Source organism: Neopsephotus bourkii, unplaced genomic scaffold, assembly GCF_033783945.1.
Source record: "Neopsephotus bourkii isolate Nb327-2 ecotype Australia unplaced genomic scaffold, CSIRO-AGI_Nbou_v1 NB_719, whole genome shotgun sequence".
Taxonomy (NCBI): Eukaryota; Metazoa; Chordata; class Aves; order Psittaciformes; family Psittacidae; genus Neopsephotus; species Neopsephotus bourkii.
This window is the reverse complement of record NW_026901218.1, coordinates 2,266,497-2,291,518: the sequence shown is the minus strand read 5'-3', so window position 1 is coordinate 2,291,518 and position 25,022 is coordinate 2,266,497. Positions and strand designations below refer to the sequence as shown.

General features: G+C 42.6%; 1 protein-coding gene across 3 annotated transcripts in view; it reads right to left on the bottom strand.

The window, feature by feature from the left end:
* The window catches only part of PTPRG (protein tyrosine phosphatase receptor type G), a 404,332-nt gene that overhangs the window by 86,571 nt on the left and 292,739 nt on the right, over window positions 1–25,022 (bottom strand). For all 3 annotated transcript variants that reach the window (XM_061354220.1, XM_061354222.1, XM_061354221.1), the window contains exons 8-9: window positions 14,474–14,631; window positions 9,277–9,469 (exon numbers count right to left, since the gene is read on the bottom strand). In XM_061354220.1, the coding sequence (XP_061210204.1) occupies window positions 9,277–9,469; window positions 14,474–14,631 (351 nt within the window). The remainder of the gene's footprint in view (window positions 1–9,276; window positions 9,470–14,473; window positions 14,632–25,022) is intronic.

Below are 25,022 nucleotides of genomic sequence, written 5' to 3'. Positions count from 1 at the left end.
TGGGCATCAGGATGTGCCCACAGCATGTTACTGACTCACGACTGCTTAGAGGTAGCTAAGGGGTCTTGTCTTGCTCTGTGAGGAAGCTCCTGGCTGTAAGGCGAGCACTCAGTATGGGGGTTTCATGACTTTCTTCCCTGCATGGGCAAAACAAGTTAGTGGCCAAGCTCTTGGGTTAGAGAAGGTGTTTCTTTCCCCTCTGCCCCAGCACTGGGAAGAACCAGTTGTGCAGGACGGATGGACCACTTGCTGACCATAACAACACCCAACTCAGCCTCAAGCTTCCCATCTGATTTTGGAGTAGCCTGAAAACTGACATCCATGGCAGTGTTACTGGCAAAATACCGCATTAAGTTCACTCAGCCCCAGAGCCCCCTGCAGGAACCCGTCTGCAGACAAGACAAAAGTGATGCCACCAACAGAGAAGGGAAGAAAAATACTTTCAACTATAGATACAGCTGCCCTGAAATGTGAAAATACAGGTTATACTGCAATGACAAAACTCACAGTTGCTCTCAGTGCCATGCCAGCAGTGCCATGGTAAGGAAAGTGATACAGTGCCAGACTCCGGTACCTTACATTGATTGGCAAGACTCAGTGGAGATGCTTGGTAAGAGACTTTGATCCACAACTAACAACAGCATGCTCTGGGCTGTCGCGTTCAATCTCAGAGTTCAGCAAGGGCTGTGCTCCCAAAGGATAATGAATAGACTATGAGGATCACATGCAGAGACAACACAGGCTTTAATACACAGAAAAGTGCTAGGAGGAATACTTACAATATTTCCACCCATTCTCCTTTCAATAAACATTTGCAATTTTTTTTTTTGCTTTGCTTTACTGTATGTTGTTAACTTCTCAGAGTGCTTATAAATGGCATTATTACTATATAAGGATAACTGCTTTAAAGAGAAGTATGCATTTTTCCTTTCCTTTGCCTGCACTTCACCAGCAGGCAATCGCAGGCCCTGGAGCATGCCGTACACACAAATACTTGTGTTCACTGACTTCAATCCACAGGCCAAATGTAGCTAGGAGACAGACTGTTTATATTCTCTGCTCCTACCTTTCACGATGCTTCAAACCTTCTGAAGGTGTGAGGGACACTGATAGACCCTACACTTGTTTTGCACCCTGGGGAATAAACTGGCACGTGGGGCACTTCTGATGGAGGGGTTCTGACCAAGCGGGGTTTTGCGCTCTGCTGCCTGCCCATTCCTCGAGGTGAACACACAGCCAACATTTGGATTCATTCCTGAATGCTTGCTTTCTAGCATTTGAGTACCCGTGACATCACAGCAGCATACCCTGTATTACTGAAAGGCCTGGACTGTGTGCTTCACTGTGTTGTGCTTGAGCCCAAATATTTCATGTATTTCACAAACACTGTTTTTACAGCTGTGGCCTGAATCCTCAGCGGGTGCAGATCAGCCTTACACAATCAGACGCCATGCTGGGCTCAACTGATGCCCACCAAGGATCTGCCCTGCAAGTCTGGTGTTTGTACTGCACACATACACGTGGCCATGAAGAGGGTGACTTGTGTTTAAAATGCACACCTGTGTCCTTATTTATACCATGCTTCTGATGCAGCACGTGGAATCACATTCAGTGGCACGTGCTACATCAACAGGGGAAGAAAAGAGGATTTCCTGCCAGAAGGACACGGATTTGCCATGTTAGCCAGTAATTCTGTGGGCCAAACAGCTGGAGCAGCCAGTAGGCAGTGCAGAAAGGAATTCCCTGCAGGTGTAAATGGGAACAAATCATCAAGCTCCCTTACAAGTGCTCAGCTCTTCCAGCTTTCATGGCAGCTGTGAACATAAACCATACTTAAAACTTTCATACCGAATTCCTCTTGCTCTTTTGGTTTGGGCCCTTTATAATACTTAAAAAGGTGCAAGCAATCACTTACTGCTTATTAATAAATGTATTAATAAATCTATGTCAGCTACATACAGGCACTACTCGCATTACAACCACATGGAAGTTACTAGAGGTGAAAACAGAATCCTGCAGAACAGAGCCCCTAGGAGGGGAAGCATGAGACCTATGTCAGGTATATCTAGCACATCTTTTTGTCCCTGATTCCCCTTCAAAATGGGTCAGGTTTTTACTGAAATGTTTTGCCTTCCACCTGACTCATCCGAGGCTATTTGCAAGGCAGCAGCCTGTCCTTTCCTGCTTTTGCATGATGTACTCCAAGACAGCTGCATGCACAATGACCCAGCACTGCAAAGCAAGACACAGAAGAGGTGGAAGGGATGAGATATGCTGAAGGAGCACACTGATTTCTGCCTAAATTGGGATTACAGCATGTACTTGCAGTGCACATCGAGAGACTCACACAGCAAAAGGTGAATACATGTACTTGGAGCACTGAGGCATAGTGGCAGCCGGGCAGGCCTGCAGTGCAGAGATGATGCAGAGCAAGCAATTAGCAGCCCAGTGTTACCACCCTCATGTGCAACCTTTTGCACTGAGCCTGTCTGCTGAGCCAACAGCAATCCTAATGATGATACATAGATCCATCTGCCCCAGCAACACTGTAGTAGGGTGCTGACTTGATTAAAGGGGAATGGAATTAGGAAAGGACAGTCTTCATAACAAAGTGAAATCAAAAAGGGAAGTAAGAAAAGTACAGTTATCCAAGGAATCTGGGAAGGACTTGTTAATAGAATGGTTTGGGTTGGAAGGGACCTTAAAGCTCACCCAGTCCCAACCCCCTGCCATGGGCAGGGACACCTTCCACTAGAGCAGCTTGCTCCAAGCCCTGTCCAACCTGGCCTTGAACACTGCCAGGGATGGGGCAGCCACAGCTTTTCTGGGCACCCTGTGCCAGTGCCTCAGCACCCTCACAGTAAATCTAGAAGGCAATCTATGAAGAAATCTTCCAAGATTCTTCCAAAGGACAAGAATAACCAACTGCAACAGCAAACATTTCGTAGGTTAACTAAAACAGGTTCTTGCTCATTTTCATTTTCCCCAAGATATTTAAAGAAAATAAACAGTTATCATTCTGATTTAGTAATCCCAAATTAAAATTTCAATCATGTATCATTTTGAATTTAAACGTACTATACTGTTGTTTTGGTCAGATTCCGGTTAATGCTACAGAGTATTTTGTGGTCATTTAGGTTTGACTAAAATACACAAATGCATTCTGCAAGAACAGAACTTTTCTGCCTAACACTCCCTTTGGCCTCCCAGAGAGAACCCGAGGGCATGAAGAGACTGCAAAGCTGTTTTGAGAGAGTTCTCATAAAACACGGGCATTTAGAAAGCAAAAACAAATTACTGGAAGTAATAACAGAGGCTATAAATGAGACAAATAACTTGTTCTCATTCAAAAACACTGCCACCAATGCTCTAAACTATTTGCCTCAAAACGATGATGTCACTGCACACCATCTCTGGAGCTTTGGATACTGCTGCATTGGAGGTGCACTCCCAACACCATGCAGGCAGTACCTTTGTAGGAGGCCTTAGTTTAATTTCAAACATCAGGAGCCATGAAACAGTGAATGAGAACTGAATTTCTTTGCTTGAGCAGTGCTGTACCTTTGACCGCAAGTCGATAGCTGGAGCCATGCCTCCAGTGTACAGCACACAGGAGGGAAAATCAAATATCTTCTATTCATGTTTTAGCAGCATCCAGTTACAAGGACTTCCAAACTGTAGCATCACCACATAACAAAGAACAGCAAGGAAAATGATTGCCCATGCACTACGAGAGAAATCTCCCAGGTGTTTAATTTAGAGTCCAAAGCTAAGTAAGTTTTATTAAAGTGAATTTATGACTGCTCATTATTTAACTTAGTCTAGGACCAAATTAAATATATGTGCTGATTTTGGCTAGGGTAGAGTTAATTTTCTTCACAGTAGCTGTGTTTTGGATTTGTGCTGAAACAGGGCTGGCAATTCAGGGATGTTTTAGTTATTGCTGAGCAGAACTTTCACAGAGTCAGGTCCTTTTCCGCCTCTCATCCCATCAATGAGGAAGGCTGGGGGTGCACAAGGAGTCAGGAAGGGACACAGCCAGGAGAGCTGACCCTAACTGACTCAAGGTATATTCCAGGCCACAGCCTGTCATGCTCACTGTATAGAGCTGGGGGAAAAAGGAAGGGAGGACATTCAGAGTGATGGTGGTGCCTTCCCAAGTCACCACTAGGTGTGAAGGAGCCCTGCTTTCCCAGGGATAGCTGAACACCTGCCTGACCATGGGAAGTGAATGAATTCCTTGTTTTGCTTTGCTTGCATGTGCAGTTTTTGGTTTACCCATTAAACTGACTTTATCACAACTCATGAATTTTCTCATTTTTACCATTCTGATTCTCTCCCCATCCCACCGATGGGAGTAAGCCAGCGGCTGCGTGGGGCTCAGTAGTTGGCTGGGGTTAAACCATGACAAGATAGTACTTTGAGGTGAATTCCCACTGATGGGAAACAGCATCATTTGAGACTCCAGCAAAGCGTAATCAGACACCTTTGGGGAAGTAATCAGGCATCTGTGAAAGAAAACTCTGATGTCAAGAGCCCCTCATGTGGGATGCTTGTTTAAGTGTTGTAAGGCTTGAAGAACATTTAATGAGAAAGAAAGGTTAAAGGGTTGGGTGGTTTTTTTTTCAGCATTAAAAAACATAAAGAGCAAGAAACAACATTTGATGGTCCTAATCAGCAGCAAAATAAAATGGGCAAATATTGTTGCACATAGGGTACTTCCGAAACAAGGAAATGAAACACCTTTTCCTCCTGAGTTTCCATGCCTACACCTTTACTGAAGCAGGTAATGTTTTGTAAATACATCTCTGCTTGGTGGGACAACATGTGAAAGTAGTAGGGATCACACAGACTCAGGCCTTTGAACTGCACGGCCTTTTTAATGTAAGAACTCTATTTGTCCCTGTAGAGCAATGCACACTATTAAGCTGATAAATAATTAGCAATCCCTCTAGCATTGCTGCTTGCAAGCAGGCCATGAAAAGGCAGGAGCATGATATGCAATGTGACAGAGCAACACAGTCCTGAGCCACAGAGGACAGGCCAGGGAAACAGTAGGCAATTTTAACTGAGATGGTCATGTAGAAAACCAAATACTGTCACTGATACAGTATCTGATGATTATTTTATAAATACATTCTGGTTGAGTATGTCTGTACAGAGAACCTCTAGCTTTTCAAACTTTATATAAATCAGTATCGTAACACTGGTGAGCCCTCTTGTTAGCTTTTCAAGCCCTGATGATCTGTGTGATTTAACAGCTTGATCCACTCCACACTTTGAATCTCTGAAAGTTTCATCTTCTTAATAAATATTATAGAATCACAGAATGGTTTGGGTTGGAAAGGACCTTAAGATCATAAAGTTCCAAACCCCTGCCATAGGCTGGGAGACACCTCACACTAGACCATGTCGTCCAAGGCTCTGTCCAGCCTGGCCTTGATCACCACCAGGGATGGAGCATTCACAGCTTCCCTGGGTAACCCATTCCAGTGCCTCACCACCCTCACAGTGAAGAACTTTTCCCTTTCTAACCTGAACTTCCCCTGTCTAAGTTCGAACCCATATTGTTGTATGATGGTTTATTATCAACCAGTTGCTACAATTACATAGCTGAACAGTGTTTATCCTGAATGGTGTATTTCAGAAATAAGGTATTTAAAGATGATCTCTTTGGTCTCTTGAAACAGCTCCAGCGTCAACTTAAGAATTAAGCTCAGCTCATGGGGCCTGATTCAGTCTCATGTGTATGCTTTTATTCCAGTCATACAAGCAGTCCTCAAGAGAACTATTCGAAATCAACTTTTGCCAACAGGAGGAAGGAATGAGATAATGGAACCAAAGAAATTGGTTCTTGCTGAATACTAACACAAAAGGAAAACTGGAGTTTTCACTCCCCAGTGGCAAACCAGCCCTCTACACTATTTTGAATTAGCTAAATATTTTCACCACCTTGTACTCTGATGATGGAAAACACCTCCCTCCCTTCATTGCCTCTTTTCAATTAAAAAAGAGGAGGGAGAGGAGAGTTGACTGCAAAACAAAAAGTTGGTAACATTCGCACTGGCTAAGACATTGGGTCCAAATGCACTGACAGGTTTGGTTTCCCTAAAATAGCCTTTCCCAAAAGACATTTTCTGTACCAAATGCCACCACTTACAGGGCCTTGCTAAGGAAATAATCAGAGGACTGGCATAAAGCGAGGAGGAGTTTTCCTCTAGCGTATCTGCAGGTTATGCTGCTGGTCATGGTTCTATGACCTGAGGTAGCTTTGATAGCTGGGAGAAAAGACATTCCTGTTCAGTGCCAAACTGTTCAGGATAGCGCATTTGTGAATGGGAACAATGCAGAGCTGCATTGCTTTGTGCTGATTTGAAATTCCCTATTCACCAGGGAATTCTGAAAATGATTCTGAAAGTTATGCAAATTGCTCTGGGCACATTTTCCTCCCAAATAAGAAAGGCTTACATAATGAACACTGCACTGTGTTCCAGATTAGCAATACTGCCCACAGACTTAATAGAGTGTGACAGAGGAAACAAACTGCAAAGATTCACACCGACAAACCAGCCCAAACTTCCCCTCCAGAGCTGAAGACCATCACGAACCATATCACCCTGCAGCAAGTAAAAGACACATTCTTGTGACCTTGCCTTTTTCTACAACACATAAACCTAAGGACAGGGAGGGCAGACAACAGCCAACGTGTGACAGCCATTGGTCACATTGCTTAATGCAATGTGGAAAGCATTGAGATGCAATTGTAAGGTGTGCGGAAGGATCTGCATAAAAATAAATGTGTTATGCTAACCCTACACTCTTATATTTGTATGCCAGACTGCCTGGCTGAGCAGCACTCTGTGCGCTCAGCTCCTCAGTACTTTTGCATGAATGACACTATTTATAGAGAGGCACTGTATTTACTAGCTGAATAAACAATAGGTTTTGCTTTCACTCAAGTATTATGACTTCAACTCCTTTTACTTATATGTCAGTAGTTCAGAACATGCAGTGGACCAGGCACATCATCACTGTTCACCTTTGTCAAAGAAGGGGCCAGAAACATCCATGTTGTTATATCTCTGGAACAGCTATAACTCATCTTGTAACCTTTGGAGGATACGCTACAATCCATTTCATGTTAGCAACACTGCAGCAACCTATTTATTTTTGAGTTCAAGAAAAAAATGCACCTATTTGCAGTGTCCCCTGGTGTGCACACAACCCAAAAAGTGACAAGTTGACAGAGTTGGTACAAAAAGACTGGCTGCCCAACCATTAGCTAGCCTCCTGTTGCAAAAGCTCAAGGGAAAACAAATCACTGACTCTAGCATTATCCATGCCATTAGATGGCATGCTGAATGTTGTCAGATCACAGGAAGTGCATGCCCCCCAATTGAGAGGCTCTCTTGAGCATGTCCTAAGTTTGAATTCCCAAGCAGGCATGAGTACAGAGCATTAGAGTACCTGGACATGATGGAAGAGGACCCAAATAGGGAAACCAGTCCTCAAGGATGCAAGGTGTCAAGCACCCAGGCATCAACTTCTCTAAACATGGACTAATGGCTGTGCAGCTCCCTTGCTCCTGTAGACTGGCTCACATGACATTAACTAAGCCATATGTGCTTGGCTGAATCTGGGCATTAAGAGTTCTTAAAGATCAAAGTCAATGAGAATCTTTCCAATTATTCAAGTGCTCCTTTGACATCAATACTTCCAACTTCAAGGTCAGCTCATTAACTACAGACCTCAGTGTTTATAATGGTCCATCAAAACTGTTGGTCTTAGTTACTTACTACGGGGGTGAAAATCACCTAAAGCATTTTTATAATCCTAAAAACCATCCAGTGAATCAAAGAATATGCAGGCATGTGCCCAAGCAGTAAAATCTTCTTGAATGTTATACCACATGTACCAGAGGTATCTTAGCTGCACTCAGAATGAAAACTAGTCAGTTCTGTCACTTGTAACATAAAGCAATCGATTAACTTTCATCACTATTCTGGGTAAGTAATACGTACACAGGATATACAGGACATACTGAAGAGATACGTACTGACACATGTTGCTGTTAAAACACTGACTGAAAACTGCAGGCCAGAGCAGCAGCATGCAGCAGGGTTTCTTCATTCCCAAGACCTCCTCCTCACTTCTAATGTAAATTCTCCATCCCAGGGATGACTTTAACATACATGAGATTTGTGTACGTGTATATTTTATATATATAAATATGCATGCTCACAGAATAATGAACCCTGAAGAATACACTCTTCCAGCACTCTCTTGGGAAGGTGAGTTGCTGAACGCAGCTGTTTGCATGATTCACATAATCTAAAAACTATACTCTCTGTGCCTGGGCAGGTGAAAATGCCAGGTATGAAAGGGAAGCTTGTAAATCTGCTTAGCTGTTTCCTTCTGGCAAGCTGCCCTTCTCTTCTTTACCCAGAACTGGTTCAGCACCAGTCGCTTCTTGAGACTGAAGATGGGGAAGTAACATGTCATTCTCCAGCCTTTAAGTAACACCATTCAATAAAATAAGGGCAAATAAAGGTAGTAAATGCTATTTATTTCTGGTCTTATTTTATCCAGCACACATTTCTATCAGAATTGTTCATGTGCTCCTCTAGCCAGGGCTGCCTGTGCCAACATGGCTGCAACCTCCCTCTCACCCCCCTCCGTCCAGCTCATTATCTAGTGTCTGACAGAGCAAGCACCAGCCGCTCTACAAAAAGGCACATGAAATACTCCAGCAAGACATCAGAAAATCACCTGCCTGCAAGGAAGAGTTTTTTCCTCCCTGCCACCACTACAAGCAGATTGATGCAAACGCTGACTTAAAAGGTCGATGGCTCTTCAAAAGTCTTGTTACTGCAAAAATGAAACCCATAACCATATCTGGGCATACTATTCCTATTCAGACATGCAGGGAGCCAGTGCTAATGGGGCTGAAATTTTATCTCTCATCTTGTCTCTTCATGTTCCTCTTTTTGGCAGGGATTGCTAAGGTCCTACAGCCAACTGGCAGAAATGGGGACACTGCCAGTTTGAGACTCACATATTCTGCGGCTTTACTGCCACGGCACCTTGTGACAGCAAGCTCCACAGGTAACTGCAGGCACCCACAGGACTAATTAATTTATTGACACCAACAAGGAATGCCTGCTTAACCTCCACTATTTCTTTAGTAGCTTGCAGCTATCCTTGACACCATTTGATTACAAAGGAGACAAAAAACTCTCCTATTAGTGAAGTGCAACTTTCATAAGTGCAATCTACCTTTGGAAGCTTCTGTGCCAAGTGGATTTTCCAAGAGGTCTGTCATATCTTGTCTCCAAGCATCCTTCACAGCAGACTTGGACACTTTCCTGTTGTTCAGGCTTTGCTGTGGTCGGAAGTTATTCCTCAGGTACTCCACGGACTTGACGTGGTCTTGCTGTTCAGTGGTGAATATGGAGTAGAATGCCTCCAGCTGACCACAGCCATCATGGCAGGGGAGAGAAAGGACATTAATTAGAAAAACAATGTACTGAAATCTGGGTGGCTGATAAGAAACTAAAATGGCAGGAAGTTGAATGCTGATGCCAAGACTGATAAACCACATGGGAATTCAGGCTGCCCACTGAAATCACTGCCAACTGCCTTATCTTAGCACAGCGCTTATCCTGCCCAACAAGGGAAGGTCTTCTATCAACCTGCGGATGTCTGTCATGGGCAGGGAAACATGTGCCCTTAGACCCCTGGTCTGGAAGGATTTTGTTTGACACGGCCTTTCCAAGCCCTCCTCACCCTGGCACCGCTTTGTTTCAGAGCATCACATCAAAAAGTGCTTCCAGGTTATCCCACCCCAAGAGCCTTCTCCAGGACAGGGCAATGCTACCTTGTCTCTAAATACCATATGAGGTTTAGCTGCCAGGCTAAGCTTCTCAGATAGCTATTGCAGCACTTTAGGTGCAGTTAGCGTAGATTCCTCTTGGAATATGTTTCTTCTGTTGGATTCATATTTGAGCTATTTTTAATAAAATGGATTAACCTGTAAGGAAGAACTTTCCTGTTATTTCAAAACAGTATTGCTTAGAAAGAATTATCTAGTGAACTAAGGTGGAAATGTTTTCAGCTGAAGTTTTTCTCATAGCTATCAGGTTCAGTATAGCATTTGCTAAGAGTTTGTTGTCATTCACATCCAGAACTGGAATGAGTTATGTTGCTGCTGGAACAACTAAGCACAACAGAGCTGAGAAGGATTCAATCCCAATACTGTTTGCATAAACATCAATTACATATATTGATAATATGGATTTTGAGAGTACAGGATCTGGCCCAAGACTTTACGCTCATAGCTTATTGACAGCTCATTCAGAAAGCTACACCCTTTTCTTTAAGTGCATCTGCTCTAAAAGCTATAGAGAAGCTGTCAGAGTCCTGAAACTTGCATCTAGAAAAAACTATCATTGTAGCCCCAGTTGATAGTACTGATAAAAACAATCAAAGAAAGGTGTAACAGAGTAGTTAAGCACCTCCACTGACTCAAGAAGCACTCACTACCATTAATTTCCCTTCAAACCAGTAACCATAATCTCCTTTTGCTGCTGCTACCCACCCTGTCCAGTCTGCTGGACTTGACGATGGTAGTTATTAGGCTGAAATCTGTACAAATCCTCTGACCTCCAAGGCAGGAGTGAGTTAATTTTTACACATTTCAGTCCAACTTAAGTCCCCATGGAGTGGGTGATGCATTGAGCCAGCTGATGGAGGTATGTACAGGAATGTTACCCAATGTGCTCCATGTGGGAGCAGCACATGGATAGCATGAGGGAGAACGGATGGACCTCATAGCTCTAACCCTGAGTTTGACAACTCTGCACTACAACGTGAAACCAAGGGAACTGAGCCCTGCTACTGGCAATCACCTCCTAGATAATAGCACAACTTGTATGTTTTTAGTAGTAGCTTCCCCCTAATCACAACTACTTTTACTGTAAAAGCAGGGAAACTGAGGCAGGAGGCAGCAGGAAGGGATCAGCCAGTGACCAGTTCCCATCGCAGGCAGGAAGCTCAGGTACCTCTTCCAGCCTTGCAGGTACTGATGGTGGGATTTGGACTGTACTTTTTCTGTATCTCAGAGGAATGCTCTATTCCTTGGTTCTCAGCTGCAATTCTCTCTCTGATTCTTCAGAGAAACACCTTGAAAAACCTTGAAAACCTTTTCTAATTATTAAGAGGAGCCCCTCAGAAGCATTGACAAATGGGTTAAAAATGGGATAAAAGGACTATTATCTTAGACTTCTGTCTTCAGGGAAAAAAAAACAACCCAACAGATGATCCTGCTATGCACTTCTATGAAAGCACAGACCAAAACTCTTGTGAATATTTACGTATCTTTTGCACCTCTTACACTGGAAGCAGTTTTGATGAAGCCAGCTAAGAGGGCTTAAGGTTACTTTTTAAAAGCTCAAGATCTTGGGTAGCAACTGCTTCTCTGAAGTCGAGTCTCTCAGCTTACACATCCATGACATTAATTGAATTTCTAAACTTTCAGAGAGAACTTTTACAATATTTTCTTCTGCCATGCTACCTTGGGGAGGTATAATTGCATTTTAACAACTGCCAATTCAAATGTGATTTTTAACCTTCCCCTTTTTATGTGTTGAAGTACAGATAAGTCATTTTAACTTCACTTTTACTATAAAAATATTATCTACATAAATGAGAAATTAATTTATCTATAGCTGCTAGAAAAAAAAGTTGCAGTCAAGGAGCTACATTCATGCTCTTCAAGGAGTACAAGAGCTCCTGTTCAGCAGAAGAAATGAAAAGCTGTTGTAAGACTATTGTAGATACAGGGAAACCTGATCTAAAACTCCAAGTCGTGTAATTACAAACCATTAAAGCCTGATACGCACACTCTTCTATGGGTTGGATATACAAATGGCAATTAAAAATACTGAAACTGTTACAAGCACAATGAGATACTCTGAGGTATGCATTGTAAAGAGATAATGCCATGCTTTGGGTCACTGAATGCACTTAGCTTTCCAATGCATCTGCAGGGTGACACAGCTTGTCGTGTTTTGTTCGCTAATTATCAGGAAAGACGATGATGATGGAGCACTGACAATAAAACAGAGAAGCTTCCACAATTGGACCACTTTACTACTGTCCTTTTTACAGCAAGGTATTTCGAACAAAAGCAAGGATTTAATTGGAATGGCAACAAAGCTTAAACAATATCGCTTTCCTCCTCTGGGATTACAGGCTGCTTCACAGGGTTTGTGATAAAGAAGGTTAAACTATGGCAATGGATTATATTGCACCGTTACCGTTAGAGGAACAAATAATAATCATAGCAATGGCAGGGTGGCAGGCTTTTAAAATACACCCATCTAGAGCTGCCACGGAGAAGAATACTATTACTTATTCCACATGTGTTGTAGTATCAATGAAAGTCTGTCTACACACAGAATTCCCAGCCCTTCAACCTCACATGCATGCATAAAGCAGCACAATGCCAAATTTTAAAGGCTTGACTTGGCACAGTTATTACCCTACTGCACAGGAAAGAAGCTATGCCAGGATAAAGTACCTTTATACCATTAAAGCAATGGCCATAATTCGGATTTACCAGTTTATTTGCATTTGTTTAGAAAGCAGAAAGTCATGACCCACCTGATGCGCATACAGGGTATAAAACTGAGCATGGGCCAAGCCTCCCAGCTACCAAATAATAAACAGTAAACTTATTGATGTAGGGAGAAGCTACAAGGGATTGCAAGTATCCTGCAGGCAAGGACAGAATTCAAAATGATCTTGACAATCAAACAGCCTGGAAAAAACAAAGGGTTCGATTCAACTAGGACCATGTGCAAAGAGTCCCATGCTGCAGCCAGAGCCATGGGTACAGGAATGCATGAAATGCTCAGCACTGCTAGAGAAGGTGCTGGGGAAAGCCTCTAGCAATAGGGTTCCTGCTGGCCAGGAGATGAACGTGGGTAAGAACATCATGTTTTGTGAAAAGGGAAAAATAACACCAGCAAGGGGGGCTGGACGTGTGAATCCCGCCACGGCCCTCAGCCTTGGGAGGGTCCTAGCTCAAGCACTGCAACTAGTTTTGAACACAGCACTTCAAAATTGATGAGAATCTACAGGAGAAGCAATGGGATCCAGAAAACATGAAAAAAAAGCCTGAAACCAGCATCTGAGAACCAGCATCTGTCAGTCAGGATCACCCAGCGAAATGTTCACTTAGTTTGACAGAATTGTGTATGTATTCTGCTCTTGTGAAACCCTCTCTGGGGTACTGCATCCAGCTCTGGGGACCTCAACATAAGAAAGATGTGGACCTGGTGGAGAGAGTCCAGAGGAGGCTGCAAAGATGCTCCGAGGGCTGAGGCAGCTCTGCTAGAGACAGGCTGAGAGAGCTGGGCTTGTTCAGCCTGGAGAAAGCTCAGAAGAGACCTTAGAGCAGCTTCCAGTGTGTAAAGGGGCTGAGAAGAAACCTGGAGAAGGGCTTGGGACAAGGGCCTTGTATGGACAGGACAAGGAGGAATGGCTTTAACCTGCCAGAGGGGAGACTGAGATGAGCTCTTAGGCAGAAGCTCTTCCCTGTGAGGGTGCTGAGGTGCTGGCACGGGGTGCCCAGAGAAGCTGTGGCTGCCCCATTCCTGGCAGTGCTCAAGGCCAGGTTGGACACAGGGGCTTGGAGCAACCTGCTCTAGTGGAAGGTGTCCCTGCTCATGGTTTGGGGGTGGAACTGGATGAGTTTAAAGGTCCCTTCCAACCCAAACCACTCCATGGTTCTATTTAAAAAGTCACCTTTCAGTGGCTTTTGCTAGTTGATAAAAGGGAAAGCTACCTTCAGCAGGATGGCTTTCTGAAGACAACAGTCTCACAATGTCAAAATAACTGGTAAACATCTGATTCCATCCAGTTATTTCTTGATGGGGACCACTCTTCTCCAGACAAATCCCAGACACTGCGACTATTTGCATTAAAAGCTACTATGTGCTAATTTTAAAGATTTGTGCACCAGCTCTCTGAGCCCATAATGGCAGCTTTACTGTGTTGTAAAAACAGTTAAGCATGGAGAATTAATGGAAAGATGTCTTTTCTACTGTAATTAGTTCAAATAACTAAATCTAAGCAGAACTGAAATCACTCACTTTGCTTTGAAAAGAAAGTTTCAATTAAAAAGAATAAAAAGGAACTCCATGTAAATATTTATATCATTGCTTAATTTAATCTTAACAAAAACAATAGCGAATAAATCACTGAAAGGAAGCCAGGTTTCATGTTGTACTGTCTTCTTAAGACCGATGGCTCATGTTCAGAAACAATATTACTTAAGAGAATAAAAGGAATGACCAACACTTCCTTTTTTGTCAACAGAAGCATTTTTTGTTCTCAAAATTACAACGGGAGGTTTCAGAAACACCCTAAAGAGGACAAATCAAGAGATGGACAAACAAAATAAACACACCTGATGGTAAGAGATGGGAACAGGCCTCCGGAAAACGATCCACTCCACAATCTCGCTACACGGAGGAGTAGTCAGAGAACCTGCGTAGCGGTAGTAACTCCCCAGCGATGTCGGGAGGAGCTCCCTCAGCACAAAGGGATCCAGAAAGGTCTCCTTCTCTGCAGGGAAGATTGACAAGCAGAATTACACTTGGGTTCTTTCTACATGTCTTTAAAGCAGTTGGTAAGTAGACTAACAAGGTGTAGCGGCAACATATTTTATCATACATATATAATGAAAGGTGGAAACACCCTATCAGGAAGTCTCTGTAAGAGTTGATGTGTTGATTGTTAAAAGAGCAGCTAAAATGCTAGTCAATCCTATACCGACCACGCACAATCCTATTTTGAATGTGTGCAGGTGTGAAGTGCCCTTGTTATCTCACCCTTTTATGCTAGAATAGAAATAACACCATGTTTAGTGGCTTCAGCACTCAGTAAATGGCTTTTCAGCTTGATGGCAGTGAGGGTTCACCATGACCCAGCAGGGACGCAGCCAGGCTGCAGTGGTCGTGCTTGCTGTTGCCTGACCAGAGAGCATCAGTTAGCATATCCATCCCATCCGCACCAGTGAGGGAAAGGGATGGAGGAGCAGGGTCAGTTCCTCTGCAGATTGCTGAGATGGAGAAGGCAGCGCCATGCTGAAGAAATTAGCTTCAAAGGTAAAACTACTGCCACTTCTTCCTAACCCAAGAAACTCCCTTCCCAGGGTCCATCAGTCTGGGGACAACCCCTTTGCTCTGAGAAGCTCCTGGGACAGCCTGAAATGCAAACCTAAGCAGTGAAAGCCTTTAGCTTCAAGTAACAGTGGCAAGCTGGTAATATTTAACATTGTGAGGAAAAATAAATAAATGAAAGGAGGGAATGGCTGCAGGCAAACAATTTCCCTGCCATCCCTGAGCATTTATCCTCTGCAATATAAGTTGACTCACAGGCCAGAGCTCCCTCTCAGCCTGTGCAAAGGTGTTCACTGCCTCAGGGCATGTTGACACGTGAGGCTACCCCATACATCTCTATTCCTCACTTTCTCCGTGTCTCAAACAAGAGTACACATGTAGGTAGCAGGAACTCTTCTCTTCCCATCTCATCAGAGCTGCTAAGCAAGCCTGCTCCCCTTGCAACAGAGCAGAGAAGCAGGTAGGCTGGTGATTGACACACACGTCTTCCAAAGTCAGGAGGAAAAGAAAAAGGATGGAGTCTGCAGAATTCAATTCCACAGCATCCCACAGCTCTCTAGAAGTCTTGATCAAATCACGAGGTGCCTATACCTCTGAGCAGCAGCCTGATCATCAGGGGGATTTGTTTCCTCCACTGCTGCTGCAAGGTGCAAACACATGATGTGCTTCAGACATCTTCTACTCTTCTGCCCAATATCAATGTCTTTATAGCTTTTAGCATTCCAAAATATGAGTTCTATTAAAGTCATGGTATACACTGAGACAGAAAACTGCAATCTCTTCATTAACCATTTCTTTCCTTTTAATCCAAGCAGATATAAACCAGTTCTGCATCTCCAAAAAGGAAACAAATGATAAACCACATTTTTCGTTTTCATAGGATACCTCTGGGAAAAAAAAAGTGTGCTGAGATAATAAATAGTGAAATATATACGATTGGCCAAAGTTCAAAGAGATTCTAATCAAGGAGTCATAATCACAGCAAAAAGGTCGTATTTAATTTGATTGCCTTACTTTTATGCAGGGAAAACTGGTTGGAAAAACAGCAAACTCAGTCACAGGATTTGATTTCTGAATGCAGCACACATACATCGGCACAGCAAAATAATACTGGTTTTCTATTTAAGAACCTGTCTCTCTCTATATGGAAGCTGAGCACACAGTGGACTGCTATGAATCTAAAAGAGCATTAGAACATGCAACCATCCTGTTTGCATTAAGAGCCAGTGACTATATGGGAAACAGATGGGAGGTAGATGCACACTTTGAAAAGAGCATTCCTCCTGCATTTAAGAAAAAAATGTTTCAGTTAAAATTAACAATTTAACTATTTTTAACTTTTATAACCTTGTATTTAGATTGACAGGATCACTTCAGATGCTGGATAAACATTCTGTGAGAAACAGAGAATATGAGGTATCCCTTTATCAAGGGATGGCAGGAGAACGAAGCTCATTTTACACTTTCAAGGATTTTTGTGCCATGTGCTGACAATATTATATTTTAATAATTAATTGTTCATCAAAGGAAAAGATGAAGAACAGGGATGCTAAATTCAAAGTTATTCAAATTGAAAATATGAATAATGCATGACTTTTATATTAAATACACACTGTATTAAGTAGTCTACATTTCACCCAACTCTGTCTTTCATTTTTAAACATTTTGAACTACAGTATGAATAATCAACTAAGGGAAGCTTATTTAGACAGAGAAATACCTTATTTGAATGCAAACTGGTAGTATCCGACTATGATTAAATTTTGGTTATCAATTAGGGAGGGTTTTTTCCAAAGCATTTGGAAAGTCACAGTCATCTGTGAAAAACAGTATTTCTTGAGGAAAAAGCAGCTTTGCTTATACACAGTTTAAGTAGGGCAGGGTGTGCTCCATCTGATTTTTCATGACTATAAGCAATGCTTTAAGTTTTCATTAATGAATTCCAAAGATTAAAAAAATACACATAATTGGATTAAAATGACTGCTAAAATAGATGATAAACAATTGATTATGCTTTAATAACCTAACATTTTGAAAATAGACCATTCATTTGTATCGCTTCCATCTAGATGCACAGTGCAGAGTTTTAGAATTAGAGCCACAAACAGATCTTCTCATCAGGCTTAAAGAGACTTAGAAATTCAAGAATCTACCTCCCATATCCTTCAAGGGAATACAGAAACAGTAAATGCCATGAAGTTATGTTCCTAAGAGCTTGCAACCTTTCTGAAAACGTGATTTTGTAACTTCAACCTTAAATCAGTTATTGTTGTTGTTAAAACTGCAATGAGAATAATTTGCAACCTAAGCAACAGCATTCACTGAATATGGTAGAAATATTTATATACATATACGCAGACGTGTATGTATCTAATTCCCACTAAATGGGAAAGAACAAGGTTGAGAATAATATCAAACGTTTCTTCACTGTTTTATGACTAGCTCCTATTTTCTATTTTCAGTGTTTAGGACAGGAATGAATTGGGCCTGGAAGGCTGGGAACGGAGGAGCAGGGTGAGGAGTTCTAGGAGGGAGAAAGTGGGCAAGGCTGGGAACTACATGATCTACAAGGCAGCATTTGCTGGCAGGTACTGGGAAATAACCGGCAGAAAAAAGCAGTAAAACACAGCAATGAGAACATGTGTTCACCTGCAAATACTGGTGAACCACTGCAATCAGTGATGCAAAACTGACCCATGAACCACCTCATCGTTCTTACACCCAAACCAGAGCCCCACTGAGGCATCTCTTCGGCTGCTCCTTGTCCTACTCCCACCTCAGCACCTGAATGCAGACAGGCACCCAAGCAGAAAATAAATGACCAGGAGATCAGAGCCCCAGAGATGTGACCCTAGAGAACATCCCTCAGGGAAAGCAGCAATAAATGTGCTGCTGAATCCCCCACTCCCAGGCAATGCAGAGAATAGCACACCCCAAACATCCGCTAAGATGCTCCACTAACACAGTGCAGCATTTATTAGCAGTTAACAAACAGCAATACTTTGTTCACAGCACTAAGGCTTGTAGAAACATGTCCACTCTAATATTTCCAAAGGAAAAATGGTAAGTATCATAGATTCATTGTTGACAATTAAGACAATGAATGTGACATTTAAACTACCCAGTGCTCCACAGCATGAAAGGACAATATTGCATTTTAGCTCTTACATTCACAAAAAAAAACAATTAACAGAGCCAGCTGGTAACATACTTGACCTTCTGATACAACATTCAAGTCTACCTCTTGGCCTTTCTCCCATAACAGTAATAGGAAGAGTCACAACCAGTATATTTATTGTTTGGACTGATAAATCTCCCCACTATTTTGCATGGCACCAAAGGCCATTATTTGTACAACCCAAAGTAAGAGCAATTGCAGGCATGCTATAAAAAGCTGACCTATTTACACTCTTTATTTGTCAAGGCAACACCACCAGATGTGAACTAATACTGAATTGTGCACAACAGTTTTCCAAGCAGAGTTAAAAATGAGATCTTAAAAGAGATACCAGAAGTGAATCTCCACCAGCTACTGCAGTTTTCACAAGCTGATATCAGCAATTATTATATTGCAAGAGCCATCAGTCGAACATTTTGAGTTCAAGGACTGACTTGCTAAAAATATACTCTGTAAAATGCTGGATAAAGATAGACCTGAATCTTAACCAAATCACTGCAGAGTAAGAGGCTTCTGGAGAGATGCAGGTAAACAGCACACAACTATACGCCATCAAAACCCTTTTAAAATCTAACAGGAACTTGGATTGGAGATCACAAGAAAATAACTATATGCCAAGTTCATTTATATCTCACGGAATGCTTTGGGACTTTCATCATGCTTTTCAGTAAGAAAACAGGAACTTGGCTGCAGTGAAAACAGTATCTTAAAATGAGCTTATTTCCAAAATTAACGTATGTGCAATGCCTGATAGGTGGAAACGTCACCAGGCTTCGCTTTGAATAACTGAAATCTGCAATACCAATATGAAGAGCTTTGAAAGTCTCCCAAATTTGTTAGATAATATTACTGCCAATTCCATTTGCACAATGAGCCAAGCCATTCTAAAGCTTCTGCAGTTAAATGTTTAAAAAGCAAACAGACAAAAATAATAGGAAGGACACCATGTCGCACACCCACTGCGCCAGAACTCCCCAGATAAAGTTAAGCTGCACACCAGAGCCAGGGACCGGGCTCACAGGGGTGACTGGAAAGATGAGATTACAAACAGTATATGTTATTTTAACTGAAAAGATCAGCAGATGAGTACTTGCTGTGTAAATCCAGCAGTTTCTGACAGTCCCCTGTACTCAGGGTAATTCTTGTCATTTATTGTGCAATTATTTTTCTCACTTTTATTTAGGTTTTAGAAAAACAGGCCCTCTGCTAAACAACAGGGAACTGTAAGGACACAGAATGCACAGCATGGCAAGAGGAAGGGAATGAGATAATAACACAGTCCTGCAGGGAAATTTAATCTGAGACAAGCAGTGAGTAGTACAAAAAAGGAGAAGGAAAAAAAAAGGCAAGGTCTCCTATGTAAAAATAAAGAGAAGTTGAACATTTCGATGCCATGTGTTGGTCTCAGGCTTAATTTTTCTCCCTCCCCCTCTTAAAACATCTCAGGAGGAAAAGGTTTAGCTGGGAAGGAGAGGCCTCAACTCTCTGAATAAGGCAAAAGTAATTCTGAACCTTTAATGCTTAAGCACTGCTGGGTTCTAGACAGGGCTGAGACAAAACCTCACCTGAGGCAGAGGCGCATGTTGAGACAAGGACATGGAAACCAAGAAATACAGAATGGGCACCAGTGATAGGAAGAGAAAGAAACCACAACAAGGAGTTTAGAGAGGAGGACCCCTGGAGCAAGATGAACCCTGGGGGAGATAGGGTGAAGCGAGGCAGAAGTGGCCATAGGAGCATGGGCTGTTCACATCTGCTGCAGCACAACCGCATGTTCTCAGACTTCAGCACCCCTCTCTTCTCAGCAAACATCCTTAAAACCCACCAGCAAAGCATCCAGCTCCTTCCCCCTGCAGCTGCTTTGTTCACATTCAGCATCAACCTTAATTCTTAATAACTGCATTAATTAGTGTTTCTATGCAATTTATTAATCCTATGTCAGCTGGTTGGTCTTAGCAGTGACCAACACTGCTTTCCATAGAGCAGACAGGTGAAGGACCAGAGATTTCCAACACTTCCATCATTTATTCTTTTAAATCATAGAGACCCCTGCAGCTATGCACAGAGCTGCCCTATATAAAGGTGTGAACTTATCACCTCTGCTCTCATCTTCATTTCCCACTTCCCTCCTTCTCCCCTTTGATTCACAGCAACAGTGCCCTGGCCCCTTTCACATGGGCACTCTGGCTGTGAACACAAGAACCGAAAAGAAAACAAAAGAATACATTCATATCATCCCCGAGGAAACAGAAATGCTCCTCCACATTTCCTTCTCAGCTTAACATACCATGCTGTTCCCCCTTTGATGGCCTTCCTTGTTCCAAATTGGGCTGCTGCTTGCTTCGAAGTTTTACTTTGAAAGATGAAGTACCGCAGCATCACATCTCACCCTCAGCCCTCTCCCCTGCCTTTCTTCTCCACAACCCCTGGATATTTGGTGCAGAAAGCACACAGCTTGTCAGGTGGTGTTATGGTTAAAGTTAAAAACAAAAGCACAAACCTGTCATGCTGCTTGTTTTCTTGTTATTTTGCCTTCTGGTGTGATAGATCCACAGGGTAACTAACACTGTCTGGATTGCTTCCTCTTTAGTGCTGATTTATTCTAACAGGTTATTCACTGATTTTTGTCTAGGACAAGTGGAGAGATGTGCAACACATTTACTCTCTTTCCTTTTTCATTATTAAAGCGATTATGTTTCCACTGTATTTTGGTCTCCCCAGTAGCCCCTGAAACTTTGGTGGTCACCACCAACTTGCCTGAACACCTCTCACCCCTCTCAAGGGAGACCCAAGATCACACTCTGCTCCATGCTGAGCTGAAGTTATGGCATTTTAACAATACAGAGGTTTTCTTCTAAAATCCTTTTCAAACAAACAAAGGTTCCTCTCTTCCCCTCACCCCACCCCATGTTCACAAACAAGCAACAGATGCCATCAATTCACTTTGTACCTAAGCTTTTGATCTGGTTACACTTTGATTTTCAGTACTCACTTTTGACAAGGAAGGGAATAAGAGCCCCATTTTTGTGACATTAATAGAGGCTTTTCTGCTGTGGTAATTTATCTGTGCTCTGCTAATAATTTTCTGCTGATCCGTGTAGATTCTTAGTGACAAGACACAGGAGAACAGGACAGACTGTCAAAACATGGTTTCCATCACCTTGAAGGTTTTTCCAGGGGCCTGAGGTAGTGTGGGATGCTGCTCCCATTTGCCTGCATGGGAAAATGTGACTGTGCAGGGCACCCATGCTCAGGCTGGGAGAGGAAAATGCACTGGGTGGAGAAGATGGCAGCTTGTAAGAACAAGGAAAAGGCATCACTAAGAAGCTTACACACAAAACAGTACTAAAAAGGGCAAGTCAAAGACAGCAGAGGTGGGGAAAAGCAATGTTTCTGGGCAACAGCTCCATCCTGTTAGATGCTCCTCTGAGATCTTGCTGAAGCATGTGGCAGACAAAAGCTTTAGTAGCCATTTTAATGCAAATCAACTGTATAAAACATAACGTGGTATTTCACATTCCCCTGTTCCCACAAGGGCACAAGTCATTCTCTCTGAGCCCCTGAGAGCCTCCTCAGCCTCTGCACAAGAGCAGATCCATCCTGCCCTGTGCTCCTCAGTATCACAAGGAAGGATGAGAAGAGAGGTGCTGAGGGTAGTGCACCCAGCTGAGCACATTATGGCAAAACCAAGGCTGAAAAGACTGATTTGCAGCACCATGACCAGCCCATGTGTAGTGCAAGCGCAGCCAGGCACTAGTGACTATTACTTTACCTAATGACTCAACTTCAGCTAAGGATGAGCACCATCCCACCAGCACTGCTGGGGACCTTTCCCATCAGCTTAAGTGATGAGAAAAGCATTTGAAGAGGAGCCACAAAAGACTCGCAGTGGTCAGAGCTGAAAGATACCAGCAAGTTGGCATCACAGAACCCCTATCACTCCTACCCACAGCCCATATCCCTTCTCCAAAGAGGGCTGCATGCTCCCAGCTGTCAGTCCCTGTTGAGCTCCATGGCAGACGCACGCTTGCCATGCGCTTTGCGGCAAGGAAAGCAGGAGTGAGAATAACAGGCACCTCGCCGGCAGGAGGTGTGACAAATCCTTGGCAGAGCACAAACCCCAAAACAGCTTTAAAGTCAGCAACAGGCATCTGACAGCTCTGAAAAGAGCCTCCTCAGTGTTCCTGTCTTTATAATGCTCTGCCAGGGTGGCTGAGGGATGTGGGGAGCATTGATGTGCTGGTAACACACTGTTTGGCAGGTAGATCCAGGGCAAACCCAAATGCATTATCCAAGCATTGTTAGGTATTTGGTACATCGCTGCTTTTCCTTCCAGCTAAGCAACTTTATATGGTTGCTCATGTAAAGTTAAGCTTAATGCGGCATTAAGATTCTGCAAAATTATGCCTGGAGATGAGGAAACAAAGTGAACTCCAAGTAGCAACTAAGCCTGTATTGATTTTTAGGTGCGTTTCTCTATCATTGTTACTAAGCTGGTGACACTGTGAAGGGCACAATTATTTATGTTCCATCAAATTAGGAAGTAATTCAAATCCCCAACAAAATCTCAAGCAGAAATTGCTTTCACTTCCACAGAAAGTCCTTCTGACAGTGGAATTGTTCACTTCCCCTTGGAAGGGCACTGTAAGAAAACAAGGACTTCACAGGAAAAATGAAAAGCTATGCAAGAGAAATTCAAAACCAGGTCACCACCCATTAGTACCATACCTATATCTAACTGAGGGTCGCTGGATATGTCACTGTTATGGGGACAGGCCAGCATGGGTGCTCTGTATGGTGTGGTGCAGACTGGAGTTCCCATATGGGACCGAGCCATCTAGTAGTACCACAAGGCAAATGAAATGAGAAGGATGATGAGTGCTTGTGTGAGTAACTTCCTCTTTGCAACTGAATGATTGTGAGGAAGGAGTGACTGTCCATCACAACTCAAGGAGGATGCTCTGCTGTTTGGAGGGAGAGGGATATAGAAAACCAAAGGAGTCTTAAATGAGTAAGTAAGGTTACACCTTACATGAGTTGTGTTGAGATGAGGCACATGGGAGGAGTGAAGCTGAGCAGTTGGTGATCCCTTCAGGCAACAGAGGATGCAAGAGAACAGTTTAACTTAATACCAAGGTAGTTATCTCAATGTTCATATGTATTCTCGATTTCTACATTACAGATGAGTGCCTCTATATTGTGATGACCACCAAAAACCAACATGAGCAAGGAAATGTTGCAAAATGCAAAGAAACTTAAGGTTTCAATTTTGCCTTTCTCTAGCTCCTTTTGTTGTTGCTTGATCCAACCACTCTATCCAAAAAACACAACAGTTTTCCACTGTATTTCAGCCAAAAAGTCCATGTTGCTTTAGGGTCCCAGTCAAATGCAGCCAAATGGAAGGCAGGAAGCACCTTTTCAGATAAATTCATAAAATTCTGCTTATGTAAGATACAAGCTTATTAAATCAACAAAAGAAATGACAGCATCTGGAATAAAAGCTCACATCTTTACTATTACTCTATATAATAATATTAAAAGAGAGACATGAGATTAGAATCCTTCACTGATGCATTCCGTCAATATTCAAGTTAAAGAGAACAATTTCTTTGAACAACAACTTTGTAGGAGGAAATTCCCTTACTCCAACAACCAAAGGAACGTTAGAAGAGGCCTTTAATCAGGGCCTTTGAAACAGGAAGGAAAGCAAGATTTTCCTCTTTTTCTTCCTTAATGTTTTGAAAAGGAAACAAGCTATTGAAATATATCAAGTGACTTCCTTTACTTGAAACACTAGCAGCCTTCTGTGCACTGTGAGCCAAAAAAAGTAAACGCCTTTTATCCACCCAGATTTTGCTACGGGTAGGCAGCACCAAGACAGACTATCATTATGTGGTCAGGGAATCACAACCTTGGGACTGTGACACATCCTACCCAAATAATTATTTTTGACAATGGAATAATACTCTTCAGAGACACCAGTGTGATTATCCACTTGTGGCTATTTTGGCTGCAGCAGCAAGGAGCAAGAGGATGCTCAGGGAGGTGGCTAAAACACTGCTGCACTTGCAGGAGGTAAAGAGTCTTGAAGTACAAGGCAGGTAGAAAACAAGCTAAGGGATCCTAGTCCAGTTAAATGGCTGCTTGATCTCAATGTCAAACTGTGCAGCCACTGAAAAAACCTCGCTCTACTTTTGCTAGCCTGATTTGTTACTCAGTGGGAGCTAGATACTGACATCTATTGGCTGGGAGTACCTAGCAGTATTCCAGCAGCTGCCTTTTGAATGAGATTATTAAAACTTTACAAATCATTGTATTAAAATCTGGCAAGAGCACTTGGGGAACTGCAGCATCTTGATGCCATTGCTAATGATGCATTACCAGTGGTAAGGTTTCAATAAAATTCCCAAGTAAAAACTGGTTCTAAAAGTACAAAATACAGTAATATTTATTTCAGTACCTTCTATAAGTTCAAGGATAACAGGTTTATATTCATCAGAACAGCCAAATGATCATATTTATGTCAGCATGAGAAAGATGTTCATCTGCTGCACAGTTTAATTAATTTTCATAGATAGTTAATTTTCTGTTTCATTATCAGCTCCCTAAATTTGAAAGACAAATAATTTATAAACAAATAGAAACTTCAGAGAGGA